General features: G+C 38.4%; 2 protein-coding genes across 3 annotated transcripts; one reads left to right on the forward strand and one right to left on the reverse strand.

The window, feature by feature from the left end:
- The first annotated feature begins 6,192 nt into the window (after positions 1-6,192).
- On the forward strand, positions 6,193-19,825 carry LOC120256150. 2 transcript variants are annotated; one of them, XM_039263912.1, is made up of 8 exons: positions 6,193-6,364; positions 6,444-6,528; positions 13,720-14,371; positions 15,348-15,672; positions 15,774-15,898; positions 16,963-17,084; positions 17,206-17,410; positions 19,492-19,825. In XM_039263912.1, exons 4-8 carry the CDS (start codon positions 15,352-15,354, stop codon positions 19,580-19,582), a joined length of 864 nt encoding a protein of 287 aa, XP_039119846.1. In that variant the 5' UTR covers positions 6,193-6,364; positions 6,444-6,528; positions 13,720-14,371; positions 15,348-15,351; the 3' UTR covers positions 19,583-19,825. The 2 variants fall into 2 exon arrangements, with proteins under 2 accessions (XP_039119846.1, XP_039119847.1); XM_039263913.1 differs by lacking the exons at positions 6,193-6,364; positions 6,444-6,528 and adding an exon at positions 12,755-12,804.
- Positions 19,826-22,176: 2,351 nt separating this feature from the next.
- On the reverse strand, positions 22,177-23,816 carry LOC120256151 (protein CDC73 homolog). Its single transcript, XM_039263914.1, has 4 exons — positions 23,797-23,816; positions 23,001-23,689; positions 22,505-22,587; positions 22,177-22,414 (listed from the first exon to the last, which is right to left on the reverse strand). Exons 1-4 carry the CDS (start codon positions 23,814-23,816, stop codon positions 22,322-22,324), a joined length of 885 nt encoding a protein of 294 aa, XP_039119848.1. The 3' UTR covers positions 22,177-22,321.
- Between the last annotated feature and the right edge of the window lie 725 nt (positions 23,817-24,541).

A 24,541-nucleotide genomic window follows, 5' to 3' on the forward strand; every position in this document is an offset into this window, starting at 1 on the left:
GCTTGGACATAAAGCAGTATAAGCGGTCCGGTGATGGAGGCGCTTCTTGTAAGGATATGGCTCTTTGCTCGGTGACTTTTGTATTATGCATACTGGCGTCCATCACATCATCGATGACTATCTCCTTCCCCTCAAGCGGGATGTATAATTTGTCGCGTGTGGTCTCGACATCGTCATTCTTCCACCGACGAGTCTTGAGGTTAAACGATAATAGATATAATAAGACCATATTATAAATATTTAAATGATATTATCAATTGTTACATGATATTATATATAATTAAATGTTAAGTAGACAAATTAAATGATAACATAAAAGGTATTAAACACTATTAGGTAATTGTTAAACACTATAATAAAAACCTTTAAACAATATCATAAAAACTTTACACTTACCGAATCCATAGAAGCGATTGAGGAAGATCCTCATCAACTCCTGCTCGTATTTGTTAAAGACGACTCGAGCCAACCCATTTCTTCTTCTTGAATAAAAGCTTTTCCAGAGCCCATGCGGTCCAATGTTTGATTGACCTTGATCATCTCTCTCGTTGCTCGGTCGGGGTCTTGCTGACATCTTCCTTCGATCGCGGGGGACGATGGCGGCGAGCATCAACTGCGAACACATCCTTGCATGATTGTTCTTGTTGTGGGATTGTGTCGGCTCGATCTTGAGGATGACGGCGACAACATCAACCCTGCAGACACATCCTTACATGGTTCTTATTGTGGTGGAATTGTGTCCGCTTGGGTCTGCGATCTTGTCGGCCACGTCCACGGCCACGACAACGGATTCGACGATCTTCTCAACCGTGGCCATGACAACAACATCATTGGGGGACACACCCTTAACTTGTTCTTGATCTTTATTGATTGTGTCCATCTTTGATGCCGCAATCTCGTGACACGGCTCCACTGGGTCGAGGATTTCATCGAGAAGAGAGTCAACGGGCTTCAACAACGGTAACGGCCACATTATCTCTGATGTCCTTCTCAACAACGAGCATCGTGCCGCCGATGGTGTTGCTATTGTTCATCGTGAGCCGGTGGTGGAGACGAGGCGATTGTTCTCCTCTTTTTCGCAAGTTTCTTCGAATGTGGCCGCCTTGGAATAACCTTCCCGATGATGTCCTCGTCGTCAAATTCAGGCGCCTCGTTCAGTCCCGGGTGCTTCAGTTCTTTTCGAGGGATGGCGCGACGCGATTTGTGAAACGTCCTTCGGTCGCCTCGACACGGCGACAAGCGAGGAAACTCGATCATCAATATCCGGCATGCTCGCATAAGAGTTCACGGTGACATCTTAGCCTAATGTCACCGGTGGGGAAACTGCCACGGTCGGAGCTGCCATGGTCGGGGGACCGCCACACTCGGGGGCCCGCATCGTTGTCGTGGTAGGGGGTTGTTCTGATCTGCAGGGGTAGGGGAGGGCTTCTCCGGTCGAGGAATCGTCGTCGCGTGGTGGGGGCTGGAAGTAGGAGAACGACGTCCGGCAGCACTGCGATAGAGGCTGCCCTCTCATCCCACGCTCGAGCAAGTGGTTCGGGAGCGATGGCATCCATCCGTCGGTTGGCCCAACAAATATTTCTTCTTGACGTTCAGCGGAACCATTTCGGAAACTAACATATGTAAACCAAAACAATTTCAACGAAATCATTCATTTTAAACTATAAAAAAACTATATTTAAGCAGAGTGTTTATATATTTAAAGCGTTATAGAATATAATTAAAGCGGAGAACAAAATATTTAAACCCAGTATGAATAAGAGTTAAAGCGGTAAATACTAAAGTTAAACGCTAAATAAAATGTTTAAAGCGTTAAAGACTTATGTTAAACATTGTCCATGATTTATTACCTCTTTTCCATTGAAGCGATGACAAGCTCGTTTCTACCGTCAGCTTGCTTCGGTAAGTACTTTCACCAGTAGCACAACATCCTTGGGATCTTCTGAAACGGACTTTTCTTCCCGTTCCGGTCATCTCGTAAAACCAGGGCGTTAAGCGGCCAGAGCAACCCTTAATGTACCACGTGTTGGTCTTCTTCCCGGCAGCATCTATCTTGCAGCTCGGGCGGTACGCTTGTGGAATATCCTCCATAAGCCACTTGTACGTCGCCCTACGCCCATGCGTGTCGCCCCACGTGGGTCGGTAGATCGTTGGCGTAATCAGCGATCCGATTCGAGCCCGAGCATGATGTATTTGGGAAGAGGGCTGTCCCCCATGAGGTACACCATCGGGAGTTTGATGAAATTATCTTCTTCTCCCCTCGTCGAACAAGTTGCAGCGAGTGCTCTTGATGGAGTCTCCGTGTCTCTCGTAGGTCTTTGATAGATACCGCCCTTGACGCACGACCGGTTTTCTTCTTCTAAAAAGACCAGCTGCGTCGTCATCGCATGCCTGAGACTAAGCACGAGGGCCACATCTTGAGGTCTCGAAACTCGGCGAGGTTTTCCCGATCCTCGAATTTATTGATGCGACCATCGTCAGCTTTGCAAAAAGAGAATCAAGAAGGGCTCTCTCTTGGTATATAACTTCTAGCTTAGTGAGCACCGCAAGCGGTGTCCGGTCGAATAATCTCCCGAGTGTCGAGGGGTCATGTTATTTTTTTCAATTCGACTAAAGTCTCCACTCATCAGGTGTCAAATAGCATCGGCCCGTTAACTAGGGTTGACCGCCATAATCACAAGCCTCGCGACAATAACAACACATTCAACATGCGATGATTGACAAAAGTTTAAGCGGAAATATAAGGTTTTGAGCGGTAAACTCTCGGTTATTAAAGCAGAGATATAAAATGTTAAAGCAGAGACCCATTTTGTTAAACAGAGCGAGAATACTTAAAGCAGGGGACAACAAATGTTAAGCTGTAACATCTCATTTCTTAAACGTCAACCTCATTTGTAAAAGCTGCAAACCATATCAAAGCGAAAGCGGAAATGTACATTATAAATATTACACAAATCATAACAATCGAAAAAAACTAATTCGATAGTGTATACATACGAAAATGCAAAAACAAAACAAAAACCCCAGACGAGAAATCTCCTGCAGACTAACAAAAACCCCAGTAGAAATCCCCCTGCAGACTTCAATATCTTCCAACAAAAAGCAGGAGCACAAAACAAAACCGAAAAAAATCTTTCTTTGTAATGAGCAGTTAACATAAAACCATACTCAATACCTTAGATTTCAAACTGATGAAATGCCAACTAGTTGCGCGAAGGACTTCTCCTTCGAGATACCGGTGGAAAGGGAAAAGCTGATGAAATGCCGATTATAGAGGCTTCGCCGGTAGAGACAACTTCGGAGACAGCTTAGGAAATGGAAAAGCTGAAGACGTGAGTTGAGAAAAAGCAATTAAACGGCTCCAATAAATTTGTCTCTCGGGGTTACCCTACGGAAAACCGCCCACTTCCTCTCAAATAGCCGAGATGGCTGCAGCCACGACTCCCCATGCAAGGGCATTTTCGTCCAAAAAATTTGAAACTCACTCCGTTCACATCCGTTATAGGGTTTGGGGGTTTGAAAAACATAGAGTTTAAAAGGAGGGGGATTTTGGGGATTGCAAAACTAATGGGGTGTTTTTGGCAATTTTACAAACTTAAAGGGTTTTTTTGGCAATTTCCACTTATTGTTATTGTTTTTTAATAAAAATTAAAATAATTCATAATGCATTCAAAATATATAATTAAACCTTTTAATGTGTATATATATAATCAAAAAGTTTGTACCTTACCACCTTTTAAAATAAAAATCAAATTATTAAAAATACAATGTACTTTGTTCCTCATTAGAATATAGAAAACATGGCATTTTAACCACAATTTGTTATTTAAAAAAAACCTTTAAACCATTAATTTTGAATTGGTTTATATTTAATTTTTATTTATTATAAATCTAATTTAATTCCATCTAGTTAATCAGTCTAACTCATATACCTTTAAATTTGATTTTATCTTGAAACTTCATTATTCAAAAATATATTAATAATTTATGTAATTATTTTGTTAATAAAAAACATATTATATATCTTATAAACTAATAATTATATCCACATTATTATATAATAAAGATACAAATGAGAACCTCATGATATAAAATAAATAAAAAAAAAAAAAAAGAAAGCTCAGTGTCCCTCTTTTTTTTCCTTCTTCCCTCTCTCTACTTCTTAGTGTCCGAATTCCATCCCTGAATCTCTAGTTCTCAAAATCCATGGATTTATAAAAGTTTTGAGATTTAGTGTTTAAGGTTTTAGGTTTAGGGTTTTAATCCGGCGCACGGGTCCGCTCCGTCTCCGACGGCATCTCCTCTCTCCGGCGCACGGCGACCTTAGGCAATTCTTGAGACTGTGTTGAACCCTAGTCGACGCGTCGTAGCTCACGAAGAAAAATATTATTAGTAAAATAAAACTTTCCGTTGCTATAAGATAATAGCAACGGAACTTTCATTACAAATAAGATAACAACGATGGACATTCCATTGTTAACATAAGAAAAATATTATTAGTAAAATAAAACTTTCCGTTGCTATAACAATAATGGTAACAGAATAGTCCGTTGTTATGCAAATATTGCGACGGAAATATAGCAACGGAATTCTTGTGAACTTAAAAAAAATGAATATTTTATTATTATATTAACGACGGAGTTCTTGTGTTTGGCCATAGAAGTGTCTGTCGGCACAACATAAGAAATAACGATGGAAGTTTATAATACCGACGGAATTTGAATAGCGACTTGAGAATAACCGTCTGAATGATTCCGTTGCTAAATATATTTAGCAACGGAAATGTAGTTTTTAACGACGGAAAAATCAGTTGCCTTTTCCTGTATTTCTTGTAGGATCAATTAATTCACAAACTTGTGAGAATTACTTCATTCACAAACGAATAAGAGTATTACTTGCACTTCTATTCAAAATTTAAAACAAAAATCAAGATAGTTAAACATAAACAAAAAAAAAGTAGAGTTATTTTATCTAAATCAATTTGTGACATATAATATTTATGTGATTATATCAAGGTTGTCAGACCCTGCGAACTGGCCCGGCTGGTTCGACCCGAAAAACCGAGAACTGGCCATACTCTTAAACTCGGGCTTCAATTGACCCGGCTAAGAACCGGATGACCTAGCTGATTTAACTGAGAATCGGTTAAATTGGCCTGGTTAAACTAGCTGGTTTTAACAGATGATAGAAAAAGTGGAAGGCTAAGAGAGTGAAGGAGAGAAAGATAAAGAGGAGAGAAAGAGAAGCAACAGCGGAAGAGTTCAAGGAGCTATAGTATTGGTGGTTTTAGAGCTCGGTTCGAGTGGGAAGAAGATGACTTACCCTCATATTTGATTACAATTTAAGAAAAGGATGAAGATTAAGAATAAAAAAAAATCAATTTAAGAAAGAGAGAGAGGTCATGTAAGTCCCGAGTCCCGACATGCATGACCACTCGGGACTCATGAGATTTTTATTTTTTATTTTTATTTTTTTTAAATATTTTATAGTTTTAGGGAGTTAAAAATGATATATAAAATTAAAATTTAAAATATTAAATTGAATTAATTATGCTTTTTAGTTATGAAAATAGTGATTATATTATTTTTTATAATTATTAATTATTATAATATATTTTTAATATCTTATTATTGACCCGGTTTGATTTGGTCGAACAATCAACCCATGGCCTTGGCCATGTCAATACCCGGGCGGGGTTTGACAACCTTGGATTATATAACTTAAAATAAACAATTATGTATTAAAATAATTTGTTTAAAACATTAATATTGATTATTAGCATTACAAAAAAATAAATATGTGTTTTTCTTTTTGGCTTATAAATATTTGATTTTAATTATTTTTAAAATATTTTTAATTGAGATCAGTTATAAATAAATAAATAAATAAAATTATAATAGTTATATTATTTATAATTATTATGCACACCAAATATTAGTATAAATTTAATTGTAAGTTATCTAATTAATAATTTACGTAGACATTTTCATTTTGCTAAAATAATTTAATTTTAATTATTATTAGTCTAGAATAATAATATAAACAACAGTTTTTCTAAACATAAATTATTTTAATGTCTATTTATAAATATATTTATAAAAATGTTTGAGTTTTCGTTATTTATATAATAAATAAATATGTGTAAGGATTTAAACAAAACAAAACTCCTTAAAAAAGCAAACCAAAAGAAAATCCAAAACCCTAGTTTCTCTCCCTTTTCTTTTTCTCTAAAAATATGAGCTCGGCGGCGGCGGCGGCTTCTACATCCAAAGCATAGAGCACAAGCGCGGCGGCATCGGGAGCAGCGCGCAGGGCCGGAATTAGTTCCTTCTCTTCTCGGTTGCTGACGATGATATATTTTCTTGTAAGCTCGGATTTCGCTTTGAATCCTAATATAGTAATACCCATTTATTGCATGTTATCATTTTGAGTATCGTTTATAGATATGAGATCTGAGAGCAAGGAGCCTACGATTGGAGGTTTATCTAGAGCTATTGTTTCTTAGAAGTCTGGTTTCTGCGATATGAGGTAAAGCTCTACATACAGTTTCAAAGAGTTTGCCTTATTCAATTGTTTATAGTTTCCACTTGCTAGATCTTGTTTAGCCTGCATACAGGCTTGTTGATATTAAATGATTCTTGTACAATTGCATAACTTTCCTGATTTTCTATCCATTGCTTATGAAAAATCACTGAATCTTTGATAGATTAAAAGAATGAATTAGAAAATACATCTTTCAATTACTATATGAATTTAGAAGGTTAATAGCAAGAGGAAAGGTCTGTTGGTTTTTCCTCCATCTTTTGTTTCTTTGTTCTATCCTTATTCTTGCAATTCTTTTCTCAATATACTTGAAAATACGAACAGATTATAATTTATTTTTCTAGGAAAAACAATATTTATGTTGCAAGCTTCAGTAGATGTTAGCAGAGAATAGATGAAGGAAAGGAGATGGGGGCAAGATGAAGAATAAAGGATGAATTCGTCTTCAGAAAGGGTTGAGAAAGAAAGGAGAATGACATTAATTAGCCCTGGTGGTTAATTTCGTTAGACACAAATGGAAGGGTGTTTGGGTAAATTCAGTATCTTCAAATATGGTGAAATTACATTAGTTGCCCTCGGACTGTTATGGCTGGTACTCTGGGAAAGAAGGGGCAGTGGAGTCTTTCCACTCGTATTCAAATTTGGAGGGATCCCGGTGAAGCAATTTACATAAGTTACCCTTTTTAGCTGATTGGTTGTAAGAGAGGGGCGGGGGGCTTTTGGGTCTCTCGAAAGGGGATCGAGATGAATCCAAACGCAATTCATCGTTAATTGAATAGGAGGGACAGCTTTACGAGAGGATTGGCAATCACTTTAAACCACACGGGAAATTGGGAGGCATTATTGAGTTGGAATCCAAAGCATCTTCTGCTCACCTTCTTCCTCCGGCTTGGTTCATGTTGAGATCTCCCGGGTTGCTACCTCCGATCTCTTCTTTTTTTCTTTTGTTTTTCCTTTCTCGAATGTTATTGTGTGTGGATGTGTGGTTGTGTTATTGTGAAATTGTATGCTTTTATGGTTCGATCATCGAGAACCGAGTTATCAATCCAATCTTGGGGAGTTTGGTGTTTGTGTTGAGTTACTGCAGGGTACTTTTGGAAGTTTGTGCTAGGAGTGCACCAAGTGGTATCGAGAGAGGAAGATCTTGCAAAGCTCGATGGAAACCAGAAATCAAGAACTAAAGAAGCTTGAAGAGAGTTTGAAGGGCCTATTAAGAGAAACTGTTGAGAAGCAATCGGAGAAGCATGAAAAAGAAATGCAGGAGATGAGAGAGAAGCAAGATAGGGACATCAATGGTCTGCGTACCCTATTGCTAAATTTACAACCTGGGGGAAATGCTTCGACACCTACTGCTATTGTGGGTCCTGTTCGAACAGAGAAGGAACTATCCTATCTCAAGTCTATCCGGCCTAAATTAATGAAGCTGGAATTTCCCAAGTTCAATGGTGATCATTTATATGACTGGTTGTTCAAATGCAAGCAGTTCTTTGAGTTTGATGAGACTCCAGATGGCATAAAAGTGAAGATAGTTTCTTTACACTTGGAAGGTCTTTGCATTACGAGTGGCATCAAAATTACATGAGGACTAGAGGGAGGAAAAATTCTCCTAGCTGGGATGAATATGTAAATCAGTGAATACTAGGTTTGGCAGTGAACTGCATTATGATCCTATGGCAGAATTGATAAATCGAAAATGCATGCGGGTCTGCTCCACGCTATTTGAGTAAATTTGAAGAGCTTCTCAATAGAGTTGATCTTTCGGATGGCCACATCCCCGAGTGTCTTCATGTGTGGGTTAAGAGAAGAGATCAAGGACACCATCGAGTTACTAAGACACGCTAATCTACAAGAAGCTATCGGCCTAGCAAAGATACAAGAGACAAATGAATAGAAAATGCTCTCAAGAGAGGAAAATCCACATCAAGAGTGGGAAGTGTACCCTTACTGCCAACTCCCAAGAGATTGATCGAGCCCTAACCCAGTAGAGATATTACTAACAAAAATTCCCAAGGTTTGAGGGTCAAACCATTCAAGAGATTATCAAGTGGAGAGCTAGAAGAGAAGAGAAAGAAAGGTTTGTGCTTCTGGTGTGATAAGAAGTACACTGCAGGCCACACTTGCAAGATGAAGAAGTTGTATAGCTTGGAATTAGTGGGAGATGATGAAGAAGAAGAAGAAGAAGAAATTGATATCAAGAATTCAGAAATAAATGCAGAATCAAGTGAAGAAGCTTTCACACGATCTCCATGAAGGCTTTGTCGGGATATCTGCGACCTTGGCGGGACTACAATACCATGAGGGTGAGTGGGTCGAGTTAAAGGGGCAAAAAGGTGCACATTTTGATAGATTCTGGAAGCACCCACAATTTTATTGACTTGTTCACAGCTAAACAATTGGGGTGTGAGATGATTGATCATTCCCCTATGACTGTGGTGGTGGCCAATGGAGAGAAGATCAAATGTGATAAGGTATGTTCTGGACTGAAGTGGAAAATGCAAGGAGTGGAATTCAAGTCCAACCTTATGGTGCTACCCTTAGAGGGCTGTCAAATAGTCCTGGGCATACAATGGTCGATTTTTCTTTGGGCTCCATCCTATGGAACTTCGATGAGCCGAGGATGGAATTCAAGGTGGGTAATAGAAAGGTTGTATTAAGGGGTTCTCCACAACCCTCGAATACGAGATGATGCAATGCAAATCCTTAGTGAAGGCACGCTGCGATTCACGATGAACTATGCAAAAGCAGTTGATGCTCTTTGGTGATGGTCCGGGAGGGTCAAGGTGATAGTGGAGACGGGAATTCCAATCAACGACAACACGCTCGAACAAGCTTTGCAATTGAACCAATTGTTACAGTCCTATGAAGAGGTTTTCAATGAAGCTAAGCAGTTACCACCAGTGAGGTCACATGATCATAGAATCATTTTGAAGGAAGGAACAGACCCGATAAGTGTCAGGCCTTATAGATACCCAGCTTATCAAAAAGAACATCATTGAAGACATGGTTAAGGAAAATGCTAGGGAAAAAGGGATCATTAGGCCAAGTTTAAGCCCTTTCTCGCACCCATTGTACTCGTCAAGAAGAAGGATAACAGTTGGAGACTGTGTATAGACTATAGAGCTATCAATGATAAAACTGTCAAAGATAAATTCCCAATCCCTCTCATTGAAGAGCTCTTGGATGAATTGCATGGGGCTGAGTATTTCACTAAATTAGATTTGAGGTCGGGGTATCACCAGATAAGGATGGAGGAGCATGACATCAACAAAACAGCATTTAGAACCCATGAGGGGCACTATGAATTCCTAGTGATGCCCTTGGGCTTACTAATGCCCCATCTACCTTTCAAGGCCTTATGAATGACATCTTTAAACCATTTATGAGGAAATTTGTGCTGGTATTTTTTGATGACATATTGATATATAGCAACAGTTGGGAAGACCATCTAAAGCACCTAAACCTAGTGATGGAGACTCTCGAGAGCAACCAGCTATATGTGAAGAAAAGCAAATGCACTTTTGCAGCTCAGAAGGTTGATTATTTGGGGCATGTTATCAGCAAACAAGGTGTGGAGATGGATCAAACTAAAATAGAAGCTATCTCGCAATGGCCCATCCCTAAAAAAATATAAAAAGAATTGAGAGGGTTCTTGGGGCTAACGAGTACTATAGAAGGTTCATTAAGGGCTATGGAATCCCTATCCAAACCCCTCACTTTGAACTCTCGAAGAAAAAAACAACTTCAAGTGGGACTTAATTAGCACCACGACTTTTTGAGGAACTCAAAAGAATGATGACTACGAGAACCTTGCTTGCTCTCCCGATTTTTGCTTGCTGAGTTTCATGAGTGAGGCCGATGCTTGTGAGGAAGGAGTGGGTCTTTGTTCTAATGCAACAAAGGCAAACCCGTGGCTTATATGAGTAAGGCACTATCAGAAAAAAACACAGATTGATGTCAATCTATGAAAAGGAGATGCTTGCAATTGTCTTATCTCTACAAAAAGTGGAGACCTTACACCTTGGAAGGCATTTCAAAAATCGAAGCCCGACCATCGAGCCTCAAGTTTCTCCCTCTGACAAAGAATTGCAACACCGATGCAACAGAAGTGGTTGGTGAAGATGATGGGATATGATTTTGAAATTATATACAAGAAGGGAAAGGAAAATATTGTAGCAGATGCTTTATCTCGAAGACCCACTATAGCGGCTATATCCTCTACCAAATCAGACCTTTGGAGAAAAATTCAAGAACTTTGGGAAAAAGATCCAGAGCTAAAGAAACTCATTCAGCAGTTACAACGGGGAAGGGCAAGAGAGACAACAGTATGAATGGGTCCAAGGCCGACTTAAGAGGAAGGGAAAACTGGTGGTGGGGAATGATGAAACCATAAAATGTCTGATTTTGCAGGAATTCCATGATAGTTTCGCAGGAGGACATTCGGGGGATCGAAGTGACAACGAAGAGAATTGGGAGCCACTTCTCTTTGGAAGGGATGAAGAAGGATGTGAAGACCTATGTGCGGAACTGTGAGATCTCGTCAAAGAAATAAGAGCAGAAAAATTCTCTTTCCTGCAGGGACTCTTCGACCATTACAGGTTCAGAGGGAATTTGGGAAGAAATCAGCATGGACTTCATTTCGGGTCTACCTAACTCTCATGGGAAAGATACAATCCTGGTGATAGTCGACCGAATGAGCAAATATGCTCATTTCATTGCTTTGTCACATCCTTATTCAGCACTATCAATTGCTCAACTATTCCTTGATCAGTTTTACAGGTTGCATGGGTTACCCAAGTCGATTGTTAGCGACAGGGATCCCATTTTTCTGAGTAATTTCTGAGAAGGCTGTTCAAACTCAAGGGGTCAAGCTCCATTATTCTCTGACCTACCATCCTCGATCGGATGGGCAAAGCGGGGTGGTAAACCGATGCTTGGAGCAATACCTAAGGTGCATAGCGGGAGAAAGGCCTAAGGAGTGGGTTAAATGGTTGCCCCTCGCGAGTGGTGGTATAACACTAGCTACCATTCGATCGATTAAAAGCTTCTCCATTTGAAGTTATATATGGAAAAAGGTCCACCTATGCATCTACAGTACAAAGGTCGCTTCAATCTCGACTTGAGTTACTTGATAGAAGTCTCTCGGCTAGAGAAAATATGCTTGAAATTTCTCAAGGAAAAACTTGCACAAGGCCGAGAGCAGGGATGAAAGCAGTTAGTCGACAAGAGTAGAAAAAGACAAAAGAATTTAGTGAGGGGACATGGTTTATATAAAAGCTCGGACCTTACATGGGACGGATGTCGGTGACTCGAAAGGGCAAATCACAAATTATCTCCCAAGTATTTTGGCCCTTACATGGTGAAGGAAAGGATAGGAACAGATGGCCTACAAAGCTGCGAGTTACGAGTTGAGGCAAAAATACATGATGTATTCCACATCTCCCAATTGAAGAAGAAAATTGGTGATACTGCAACTACAGCAACGTGGCCGGAATTTATAAATGATTTGCAAGGAAGCCAGAGGGTTCCAGTTGCTATACTGGACAGGCAATTGGTGAAGAGGTTCAACAAAGCAGGAACCAGGGTGTTAATTCAATGGTCAGATTCATTACCTGAAGAGGCTACATGGGAGTTCTATGATATGTTGCAAAAGAAATTCCCTGATTTCTGTTCAGAGAATCCTTGAGGAGAAGGATTTCTTGAAGGGGGGGGCAGTTGTTGCAAGCTTCAGTAGATGTTAGCAGAGAATAGATGAAGGAAAGGAGATGGGGGCAAGATGAAGAATAAAGGATGAATTCGTCTTGAGAAAGGGTTGAGAAAAGAAAGGAGAATGACATTAATTAGCCACAGTGGTTAATTTCGTTGAGACACAAATGGAAGGGTGTTTGGGTAAATTCGAGTATCTTCAAATATGGTGAAATTACATTAGTTGCCCTCGGATCTGTTATAGGGTGGTACTACGGGAAAAGAAGGGCGAGTGGAGTCTTTCCACTGTATTCAAATTTGGAGGGATCTCGGTGAAGCAATTTACATAAGTTACCCTTTTAGCTGATTGGTTGTAGAGCGAGGGGGCTTTTGGGTCTCTCGAAAGGGGATCGGATGAATCCAAACAAATTCTCGTTAATTGAATAGGAGGGACAGCTTTTACGAGAGGATTGGCAATCACTTTAAACCACACGGGAAATTGGGAGGCATTATTGAGTTGGAATCCAGCATCTTACATTCACCTTCTTCCTCCGGCTTGGTTCATGTTGAGATCTCCGGGTTGCTACCTCGATCTCTTCTTTTTCTTTTGTTTTCCTTTCTGAATGTTATTGTGTGTGGATGTGTGGTTGTGTTATTGTGAAATTGTATGCTTTATGGTTCAGTACTGAGAACCAGTTATCAATCCAATCTTGGGGAGTTTGGTGTTTGTGTTGAGTTACTGCAGGTACTTTGGAAGTTTGTGCTAGGAGTGCACCAATTTACTTCATTTGTTCTCATTCTCACCAAAACATGGAATAGAATTTTTGTAATATCTGCATCATCATTCGAAAGGTTATATCAAAGGAAGTTTAGTTTGAAACTAGTCTTTCAGCTTAGCATTTTATATATAAATATATTGTTTCAGCTTAGTATTTGATGTGCCAATAAATGATAGTTATCAGTGATTGCAGATACTGGTGTACCAACCAATATCTGTATCATCAATAGCAACAACATGCACCAATGAATGGGTAGAGCATTATGGAAATACTTGCTTAGTTATCATCTTATTATTGTTCTGGATTCTTGCTAGCAGGTAATTCTTTGTTGCCTTTGTCTTTGTTTAGGTGGTTGATGTTGTTCTCTTGTTGATCAGGATGTATATCTTTATGAATATTAGCCTTTTTTTCTTCTTGAAGTTTAAGCTTTTATACAACTGAAGTATGGCCAAAAAAAAATGGGTAATGTTGTTTTCACCACCTAGTTTAACGTATGGACTTTGTGTTCTTGTTGATTTATGGTGGGTTTGTGTTTGCCATTTTGTGATGTTTGTGTTTGCCATTTTGTGATGTTTGTGTTGCTTTCATTACATGATCGTGTTTGGTTGATCCGTGTGGAGCACAGCCGCAGAACATGGCCGTGTTTCTCCCTGTACAGACCCATATTTACCTTTTTCTGGGCTAAACTTGATCAGTTTTTATTTTTTTTGTGCAGAAACGATGCCGAGGTGCAAGAATGTCTCACATAGACCGGGCAAGAGGCCGAGAGAGGGGGGAGAGAGTTCTCGTTCTGTAGCACCATCCTTGGACTTTTCTGAGTGGGGAGTAGTTTATAGATTGGTTGGAGCTTCAGAGCCGAGCGCAGAGTCAGAGGAGTCTGAGTCAAAGACTCACTCCTCTGCTCACACAGATCAGGTGGCGGCGACTGAGCTGTCAGTTACCGATTCCCGACCCTCCAGAGCATTCAGTTCCAGAGATAGATTCAGCGCGCTCGAGAGAGGGATCGAGGAGTTGAGATCCGAGCAGCGGGAGATTTGAGTGGAGATTCAAGCCGACCTGAGGGATTTCAGGCAGGAGGTAGCAGCTCACTTTGGCCGGCTTGAGTCTTTGATTCAGCAGTTTATATCATCATCTTCATCATCATCTCACCGTTCTTCTCCATCTGCTTCTCCATCACCTTTGCATCAAGATTCACCCACCATCGTGGCACCACCACAAGATCAGCAGCCTTTGCATCAGGATCCACCCACCATCGTGACACCACGACAAGATCAGCAGCCTTTGTGTCAGGATCCATCCACCATTGTGACACCACCACAAGATCAGAAATACAATGCGATTCCTGAAATAATTCAAGATTTAGGAAGGTAATATTTTATTTCAGATATTTTGTCGATGGAAACATGTTAGCTTTCTTTCTGTTGGTGTTCACTGACCTAAATCCATCTATTTAGTTATTTATTTGTTCATTACTTTAAACTCATGTATTGTCATTAATTTTACAGCATGGATTCATTACTAAGCTAAGGTTTCTTTCTTGATTATCTTGTCATTCTCTTCAACCTAAATAAACAAAAATCCAAAAGGGTTGGTGGCCAAGGGCAAGGATGTCAGAGTTGGTGAACAGTTGAAGTTTCTTCATTTTCTTATACACATCTTAGAATCTCTGTATAGTTTAGCTTTAATTACATGCTAATCACTTGCATCAAGTGATGTTCCGTACCGCAAACGATACACCTTAAATCATTCTTTCATATTCCATTATTAGCTTTAATGATCTAATATATCAAATATAAGTTTATGATCTTTAGACATACCAGCAATCAGATCCTACATGGAAAACATTTCTGTAATGTTAAACGGATAAACCCTAATAAACATTTTACTTTATTTGGCGCTTCATCCATTTATAATTGTTTCGATTTCCGCAGATAACAAAGTAGTCTTAAAGGATTAAGGTGAATAAGTGCTTGAGAATGTTTCATATGATACTGTTCAACTTAACAATGAAAATAATGAATGGCTGGCTGACCAAACTAAAAGCTGATATTAGTGCTTTAGCAATCATTACATGTCTTGTTTGAGCTATGCAGGCTTGACTTGACATGTTTAATAAGTTACCAGATGACAAGCTTGACTCAACCCTAGCTTGAATATTCAGGTTTTGCTTGAAGTATATCAATCAAGGGCTATACACCTTTGGCCCAGTCACAGCTAGTCTGTTTATTGTCACCACTATCTATATCCAAAAGTTCATTTAGGTTTACTTTCGTAAGCCGTTAGCCATCATTTTGTTATTATTGGGATACAAATGTATTTCTAATATATTTTTACCGATTTCAGGTGAATGACTACAAGGAGAGACTACCCCAAAGGTGCTCTTTGGAGACTAGCTGTTGAGGGGTTCAACAAACTACTGCTAGAAGATGTTAAGACAATCCATCCAGTCTATAAAATGGATCAAACAACATATAGAGTTCAAAGAGCACGGTTTTGGAAAGAAGTTGCTGATGTATATGAAACATTCCTTGTTGGTTCTTGTGGGTGGGCTTTTCCTTCTGACACACTGGCAGCTGATGTACTCAAAGCTGATGAGCTTATTGAGATCAATTTTCTGAATGTTCTCGGTGACAAAGTTCTCATGGCACAAATGGATGCTCCAACTGATGTAAGCTTCTCATCAAACATTATGTTGTTAGATACCCCCACCTGTGTTTCCTAGTCATGTGTTATTTTTTATCAAGCTGTTGTGTATGAAATGTTATGCAGATTTTGCAACGGCTTGTCTCAACACTTGATCGTTGCGCATCTCGAACAGGCTGTTTAGGGCTTATTCCTCCCAACTGTAGCAAGTTCTCCTTGAGTTGCTTGCAGATGCTGTTTTCCTTGTGCAGGTAAAAGACTACTCTGACCTACTCTTTGTTTAGAAAGTGCACTCATCACATATAACTATGTACATTCTATTGCTTGATTGTCATTCACTATTTTTTCACACTTTTTTTTTTTTTGGAATTTGTTGAGATGATGACTGTGTTCATCTTGGTGGCGGTATTGTGAAAAAATTATGCTTTTAATGGCTTTTTGGCTGCAGTTTAACCTAAACAAAGCAACATTCTTGTGGCTTCTTCTATTCTTCTCATTTCTCTATATGGTCTAAACCAATCAAAGCAACATTTTAGTATTTTTCTATAGCTTGTGAACTTCTAAAGGTGGTCTTGCGAGTCAGTTTGTTCCATCCTTTTTTACCCCCATTTTTAAGTTCAGGCCAATGTTACCTGGGTATTGCCTATGGGGAAATTTTACATATCCATATGGGGTTATGTATCTTTTCTTTAAATACAGTATGGTAGGTTGGGGATGGCTACTCATTTAAATCATGTATTTTTCATGTGATCCTATTTTACCTATTTATTTGAAAAAGAGTTGCTTTGGTTTAACTTATCTTGCTTCCATTTAACACTCTTTCATATTTTATTTCAAATTTTCAATCTAAATCTTTTTCTATATTTTGAATTATTTTTTTGTATTTTTTAAATTGTATATATTAGATAGGAAAATTTTGGCTAAACTACCTTGTGGTTTATCATTTTATCAATTCGGGACTTGTTTGAGTTGTAATACTTTAGTACCTTGTAATCTAAACTTTTTTTTGCAAAAAAGGTGTCAAAACACTTAACCAAGATACTTTTAAAGTCTTAACTATGCTTTTAATAATGAATCCCATTTCCCACTGGATTTTTTTTTAAAATTTCATCCTTGTTTATATTTTCTCTACAGTTGCCAAATTTTGATTTTTACTCATGTTTTCACCCATGGGTTTTATTTGTGCCATGTAACATGTAATTGGTTCTATTCCCTCACCTCAAGTTTCATGGATAGACTGCTGTCATGATTTTTCATGTTACATATCTATAGCTTTTGTTTTGTATCAAACTAACCTTATTCTTCTACTTTGTAGTTATAGTTCAGAGGACAATTGGCACTCAAAAAGATCTGTGGTTAGCAAGGTTTCAATCCTTGTTCTGATGAAAAGATGTGAATGCATACTTGAGCGGTTTCTGACCGACGAAAATGATCTAGGTAGTCCTGGAAATTTTCACACATTTTTTTACGAGGAATATTTTTTGACATTCAAAGTCATAGTGCAAATTAAATAGATGCGTTGTTTTCTTCTTTAAAAGTTTCCTTTGCTTGGTGCCAGGTGGGACTCCACTCCCAGCAGTGAGAATTGAAGAAACTATTTGTGTCCTGCAAGAGCTTGCTCGGTTAATCATTCATCCAGATACAGCTTCTGCATTGCAGTTGAAACCATCCTTGAGAGGAGCTCTGGTAGATAATGAGAAACCTGGCGGGCGTGCTCTTCTATTTGTTCTGCTTCCATTATTTTACAAACTTCATGCTGCAAGGTTAGTGCATTTCAGCTTCTGTGCCTACCAGCATTTATTGATCTCTAACTCGAGCTTTATAAATTGAGTAGAGGCATTTTTGGTCAGTGTACTTCGTGTTGATGTACATTTTCATCAATATAGTTTGAAAATGTTAAGTGTCTTTCTGTATGCTTGGTCTTTCTTGTTTACTTTCATCCTATGAACGATGTGGTGCCATTTGGCAACTTATGTGTCGTCAACATTTCATGAACTGTTTTTGAAAGGGTAGTTTTTTAGTGAACATGGAGATTAACATGGCAGACTTCTACAAGCATGGGTAGGTCAAGTGACCATTATGCTAGCCATGTCACTTCAAAGAATAAAAATAAATTAAAAGATATCATATGGACCATATTAAAAACTTTGAAGGTAAAGCGATGAAAAATGATCGTTAGGGCAAAATGCATCATGGACCAAAAATGACTTTTCCCATTGATTGTATCAAGGTCCTGTGGTTTTCAAAACCTGCAATTTAATCTAATAATACGAGATAATGGAAGTACTCTTTAATATTAATGACACTAGCGTTTGATGTTGGCTTTTCACAAATTATAAAAGCATTATTTAGATGATTTTTGAAGATAAATTTAAATGAAAATTTCTTTGTATTGATATGATGGAGAATTGATGCTAGTAAACATTCTTTTTCTGGATGATGGGTTTGGAACCTAATGTGTTGATTTTGTTAGATACAAACTAAGCATGTTAACCACCTTCACATTAGAAGGTTGGTAATTCTTTCCCCTACTCAAAACAAAAAACTGAAATGATTGAAGTTTTTTGATTTGGAATCGTCTTAGGACCAATTCTTATTATTTTGGCAGGATTGTTTATATGCATATTTACAATATAGGCATGGTGATCAATTGGACCTTTACTTGAGTAATATTTTTTTTTATTGACCTCTACCAAGTGAGAGGTTGAGGATCAACTCCCTCTCACAACATTGGTCGAGTTGGGTGGCTTGTTCACTTTATCAAAAAAATAATAAGGGACTAAGTATATTATCTAGGCCCACTAAAGCTTAAGTTAATAGGTTGAGAAACCTGGGCTTATATATCTTGGTCTATATGTACTAAATTAATCATTGTGGGATTATTAATTATGCTAATATGTCCTTTTGGTATGTGATAGCATACTTTAACTTGCCATGTTGTAAATAAATCAAACAAATCAAGCTATAATACTATGTTACATACAAACTAAATATATTATTCAACTTTAGTTCAGGCCAAAAATTAAGCTAATAAGTTGAGGAACACAAGCTTGTATATTTGTTCAATGCAAGCTTAACATATTATCTAAGCCCGAGTTAACTCAAAAGCATTCATGTATAAAATGAGAAACACAAGCTTATATATATCCAGGACTGTATTTACTAAATAACTGATTCCAGATTATTAGCTATTCCACTAGATAAGATATGAAACAAATGTTATTTTCTGATTGTTTTGCAATTTATGAGCGCGTGATGTATATGCATTTTTTGGAGATCAATACATGTCTAGAGAACACCACTGCCTATCCAAATGCACATCTATGGTATGAGGCACTTGCTTTTTCATGTGCCAATTGATTTTCAATTTTGGTATTCATGTCTGAAGATCTTCAAAAATACGCACACAGAAAACATGCAGCACAAGTGTTTTCAACCTTCTGTAATATTTACAAAGAGTTTGCTCGCCATGATATATGCAATGACAATGATCTGTGTACTTTGTCCCTTTTAGATATTACGACAATTATAGTGTGAACATACTCACAAGCAGACATGCATACACCAGAAGACATCATGACATGAGCAATTTTCATTCTCGGCTTTCATCCTTCATTGTGTGATATCTACATAAGACAACATGCCATGCTTGGTGGGATGTGTGATATAAATAATGAACCAATACATGGCCCTTTTATTTATCACATGACCTTTAAGGCTTTATCGTATATTTTTATTCCAAATAACTAACAACAATATGATTGTTTTCATTGCCCAATTGTAAAAACACATTTTTCTTTTTTTGGGGGATAATTTTTTTACTATGGTGGATTTTTTTCTGTAGGGAAACGCGTGTAAGAGAACTTGTAGACGGTGTTGCTTTCGACTCACCGACGCAGAGCTGGGACTGCAGAAAAGCTAGATTTGGAGCATGATCAGAAAAAGCAGAGAAGATCAGTTCTTGATACCCCATTATTGATTTATCACTCCTGCTCAAGTTAAAGAACCACTGTGTGACACACAAGATATATATATATATGTACAGCTAAAGTGGCTGGTTTTCCAGTGTAGTTAGTTGTGTATTCGAGTTGTATATAGTAAAGAAATATATTCAAATGAAATACTAAATTTGGAAATGAAGACTTCTGTGTTGATCCTGCGCACTATAAATGATGCCCTTTGATTTTTTTTTTTTTTTTTAAATAACATGTTTCATTTTCTCTTTCTCGTATTAATTTCTTTGCCTTTCATTTTCTATGTTCTCCACTTAATTTAATTATTGATAGAGTTTCAATTCTATGTCTTATAATAAGAGTTATACAGGTACAATATACATGAGAGATAATTATAATAACAATATACATGAAACATAGTTATAATAGATGAGTTTTATAATATAGTGTGCACTAACAATATGATCTTCATGTAACAGTTACGGATTTTTGACTAAAATTCAGAGCATGGCATATCCAAAAAAAACCTCATAATTTGTATGCTCAATATTCATCATGCCTTGTCAACATTGATTTCATTGATAAAACCAACTATTTTTTTTCCTATGCATTTAAAAATGTTTAAAAAATAACAATCTCAAAAATTTAATCAGTAAAATGTTATAAAAAATAGCTGATGTCATTCAGACACAGGCTCGGTGTCTCTGCACAGTCCTCAACAGCGGCGCTGCTCAGCTGGGAATTCCTGTGAATCAGACTCAGGCTCTCACTCTACCTGGGGTTTGCAGTGTCACAGTGCCAGCACTTAGCCAGTGCAACGGTATGGTGCTCAATTCAAAGAGAAATATTACTCGCACTTATCTGAGTTTGATTGTACTGAAAAGATTGTGTTGCAGCAGCCGCTGCAGGAACAACACAAGGAGCTCAGGTACCAACTTCCTCTGCAATTCCCTTGGCACCACCAGCATCAGTGGGAACTGCTTCTCCATCAACACCAACAAACCCTTCAGTCACTGACATTCCTAACGGCAAGACATCCCAAGGAGTATCATCTGCTGCTCTTCTTTCAGCCAAATCTTGCAATTCCATGCTGTCCCTTGTCATCATCTTCGCATCTTGTGTCTCCATCTATCACTAGCTTCTGAGCTCTCATGTTTGAACTGGATCGTTTGTACTTTGTTGCTACCAGTAGTACTGAAATTTTTCTCTACATGATAAAAGCAGATCAGGCGTACCCAAGAGCTTCCAACAGTAAGATTTCACTTAAATCAGATATTTATGTCCAATTTCACTTGAATCAGATATTTATGTCCAACACGCAGTGCATCCCATTAGAAAAGTAGGATAAGCCTAAACAACTAGTAGAATTGCCATCTTGATAGTTCTTCATGGACGAGTGAGCCAATCTGCAACGTGTGCTGCAGTTTCCCCTGGAATCATCCAACAGCTTCCAAAAGACAAACAAAAATTAATTGCAGAAGCACTAAAAGTTAATGGTGATTCATGGCTTCAGTAGACATTATTATAATACAGCAGCTGACAGTTCTCACGTAGCCAAACAAATGAGATATGATAATGAACTTTCCAGAAAATTAACCTCCATAAATTTGAACAACCTCCTAGTACCTTTAGTAATCTCCTATGGAGCTGATTCATGGAATCTCAAGTGCATGTGCAACAGACAGTTCACCATATTCAAACACAACGACTAATTGAGCGTTTCTTCATCATATTAGACGGTCATTCATATAAGGCATCACAACATGGCTATAAGAATTGATCCCACATAACTAAAGCTCTGCAATAGAAGGAACATCAACCTCAAGAACATATGAGATGTCACACACTTCCTGCTTGGCCCTTGAACTAGGGAAAAGGTTTTTCTCTATTCAATTATACTAAACCCCATCATCCTAAATAGAAAGTTTGAAACAATTGGGACCTTTTCTGAGATTGGATGCGGCTACAATTCCCAATAATGCTCCTCAAGGAAACTAAGATAATAATTAAAAAAAGAAAGAAAGAAAGAAAGAAAGTGGGGAAAAATGAGTGCAGCGCTCAATAAATAAACCAGGAAAATAAAGTGGATGCGCAGCAATAGCCCTCAACAGGCAGAATGCTAACATAGCCATTTATTTAAGTAACTTAACATTGTCATTTCCTTCATCAAACTTCAATCATATTCTTGATCTTGCTCCATCCCCTGATCCTAATATAAACTGGTAGCGTACCAGCCAGCTTACTAGGTTCAACAGTTCGGACAATGTCTTTTAATTCTATTGCAAATTTGCAATTACCATGAGTATCCTACCTCATCAAAACTAAAATACTAGCAATCCCAATAGTCTCACCAAAGGAACAACAGTGACAATTACTCCAAACTTTAGATTTTATTAATTGAAATACATTCTTTTTGCAATTTGAAAATCTAGTCATACCATTTGCCATCACTGTTTTTTCCAAAGAGGTATCCAGACAATTACGTGATCATGCTAATGAACCAGTACATAGAATGAGAAAAAAATTGCAAGAAAGAAGTCAAGGTCTTGTAGACAGACATATAACAGTAAAAAGTATGATGTAAAAAAAAAGTATATTTGAATAAAGCTTTTGACTGAAATCTTCACCTCAACATTGTTTAGAACCCAGAAGAACAAACCAGATAACAATAACAATTAAAAAAAAAAAAAGAGCTTACAACATTGTTATGGACAAAAAACTTCATGTATGTGAGCGTGACCGCATAAATTCTTCTAGCCGGTTCCAAACCTCAAGCGCTGCAGCTCTGTCTTGGTGCCTCTTGTTCTTGCTAATCTAAACCAACAACACCATGCAAAAGAAGATAATATGGATGACATAATCAAAAAGAAAAAGAAAATGAGCCTGACAGATCAAAATGCCCACCGAGATGATCTTCACATTCCATTGTTTCACCATCTTTGCAGATTCTATACTGTCATCCTCAAAGCGCACATAAAAACCAATGACTGCAAAAATTTATTTTTCCAATAAGTTAGCATTCATCTTATCTCCTATCAGCCACATACAACAACAAAAATGATTAATACCGTCAAGCTACCCATGTGACATTGTGATGCAAGCGATTAATAAACAGGCTTGAATTGAGAAACATAACACTAATGACATTTTGCATCAAATAAACATGACAACAAAGTTGTCAGCTTGCTGAAGCAAATTACCACTGTTAGCCAAGAATGAAGTCGCAGAAACAAATTAATCTTCAAGTAAATGCACCCTTCCCAAAACGGTTATTTGCTTTGTCATATAAAATAAGCATGGTAAGCATTAGAAGTTTAGCACTACTTGCATGGAAACTAGTTTCTAGATCACATTCTCATTCATATATAGCACAGGAATAACAGAAGCTAGGATCACTCACTCTTGTTGAAAATCTCCACATGATCCTTAAAAGGCCAGTCCTTGAACTGCCACTCATTCCCCAGAACAAACACAGCAACCACCCGGTCCCAATCCTCCGGCTTAAGCACTGAAGGCTTGTCCCTAACTTCATAAGCCGCTACCACCTGATCCCTACTGAACTTCTTCCTCACAGTCACAAACTCTGGCTTCTTCTCTCCGGCCGACTGCTTCACCTTCACATCAGACGGCACAAACACCCCATCTTCAAGAAACTCCTTCACATTATAGATCGTAATCAAAGTTTGGGAGGCGCTAGGCACCAGAATGATCGGAACGCCCTCCCCAACCTTACTTCCCTTGAGATGCAACATCTTAGGCCGCGGCGTGGCGTCGTAGCCACCGGCATCGTCAGCATAACCAGTGTCAGAGCCCAAGATGCGAGATTTAGCGACGAGGCCGTCCTTGCGCTGCTGCGAATCGAGCCGCTGGCGCTCCTCCTGGCGGCGGGTGGAGGCAGTGAGGACGGAGAAGAAGTCGCGGTTGCGGCACTCGAGGAGGGCCTCGCGGTCCTTGAGGGGGCGTTTCAGGGAACGAATAGTGGAAACGAAGCTGGGATCGTGAGAAGGAGGAGCAAAAGGGATATCAGCAGGGCGAGAGGGAGCAAGGGGGAGGTCGTCAGGGCGAGAGAGGAGGGAGAGAGCTCTCGTCCTGCAGCACTACCCTAGAACTTTTATGACAATGCTGAGCGCTATATGAATATATATATATATTTTTTATTTATGCTGAGTGCTATATGATTATGATATTTGATTTACGCATTTACTGCATCAATCATTATCTAATATATATATATATATATATATCTCTTGTGTTTCATGTTTTTAAGTTAAAATAGTATTTTAGTTCTATACTAATTAGGAAACTACTAGCATATTACCATAAATATTGTACTCCGATCCTTATTAAAATAAAGATATCAAACATTTGTAGCCGCTATATATATCCACAAACATTATTAACTTTAGGCCACAAAAAAAAAGAGAGAGAAGCATGCCAATGTCCACATCTACAAAAGAGCAACTTACGATGTCCGTGTCCATGAACCTCCCAAACGATTGTCTGATGGAGATTCTTTCATGGCTTCCGGCCAAAAAAACAGCAATTTTGAAGACTGTGAACAAGAACTTCTTTCACTTAATATCCAACTCTTTCTTCAACGCTTTACAAGCGAGTCATGTTAAGCGTACCAACGCCGGCATCTTGATGAACTGGCATGGTTGGCCGTACATAAGTGAAGTTCTTTTCTTTGATCAAGCATCTAATGTCCCACCAGATTCTATGAAGCTTTTGAGCAGGAAAATGTGGAATCTTTTGGGCTCATTTAATGGATTAATCTTTTTTGAGGGGAATGATCATCGTTTATATGTGTTTAATCCTGTGACAAAAACTATTGCGGAGATACCTTCTCCCCCAAACGTTCAACTACATAAACAGGCCACGCACTTGTCCCGGGCCGTGTGTGTGAGCTCTGACAATGGTGAAGAATTTGAGATGATATTC

Source organism: Dioscorea cayenensis, unplaced genomic scaffold (assembly GCF_009730915.1).
Source record: "Dioscorea cayenensis subsp. rotundata cultivar TDr96_F1 unplaced genomic scaffold, TDr96_F1_v2_PseudoChromosome.rev07_lg8_w22 25.fasta BLBR01001308.1, whole genome shotgun sequence".
Lineage (NCBI taxonomy): Eukaryota > Viridiplantae > Streptophyta > Magnoliopsida > Dioscoreales > Dioscoreaceae > Dioscorea > Dioscorea cayenensis.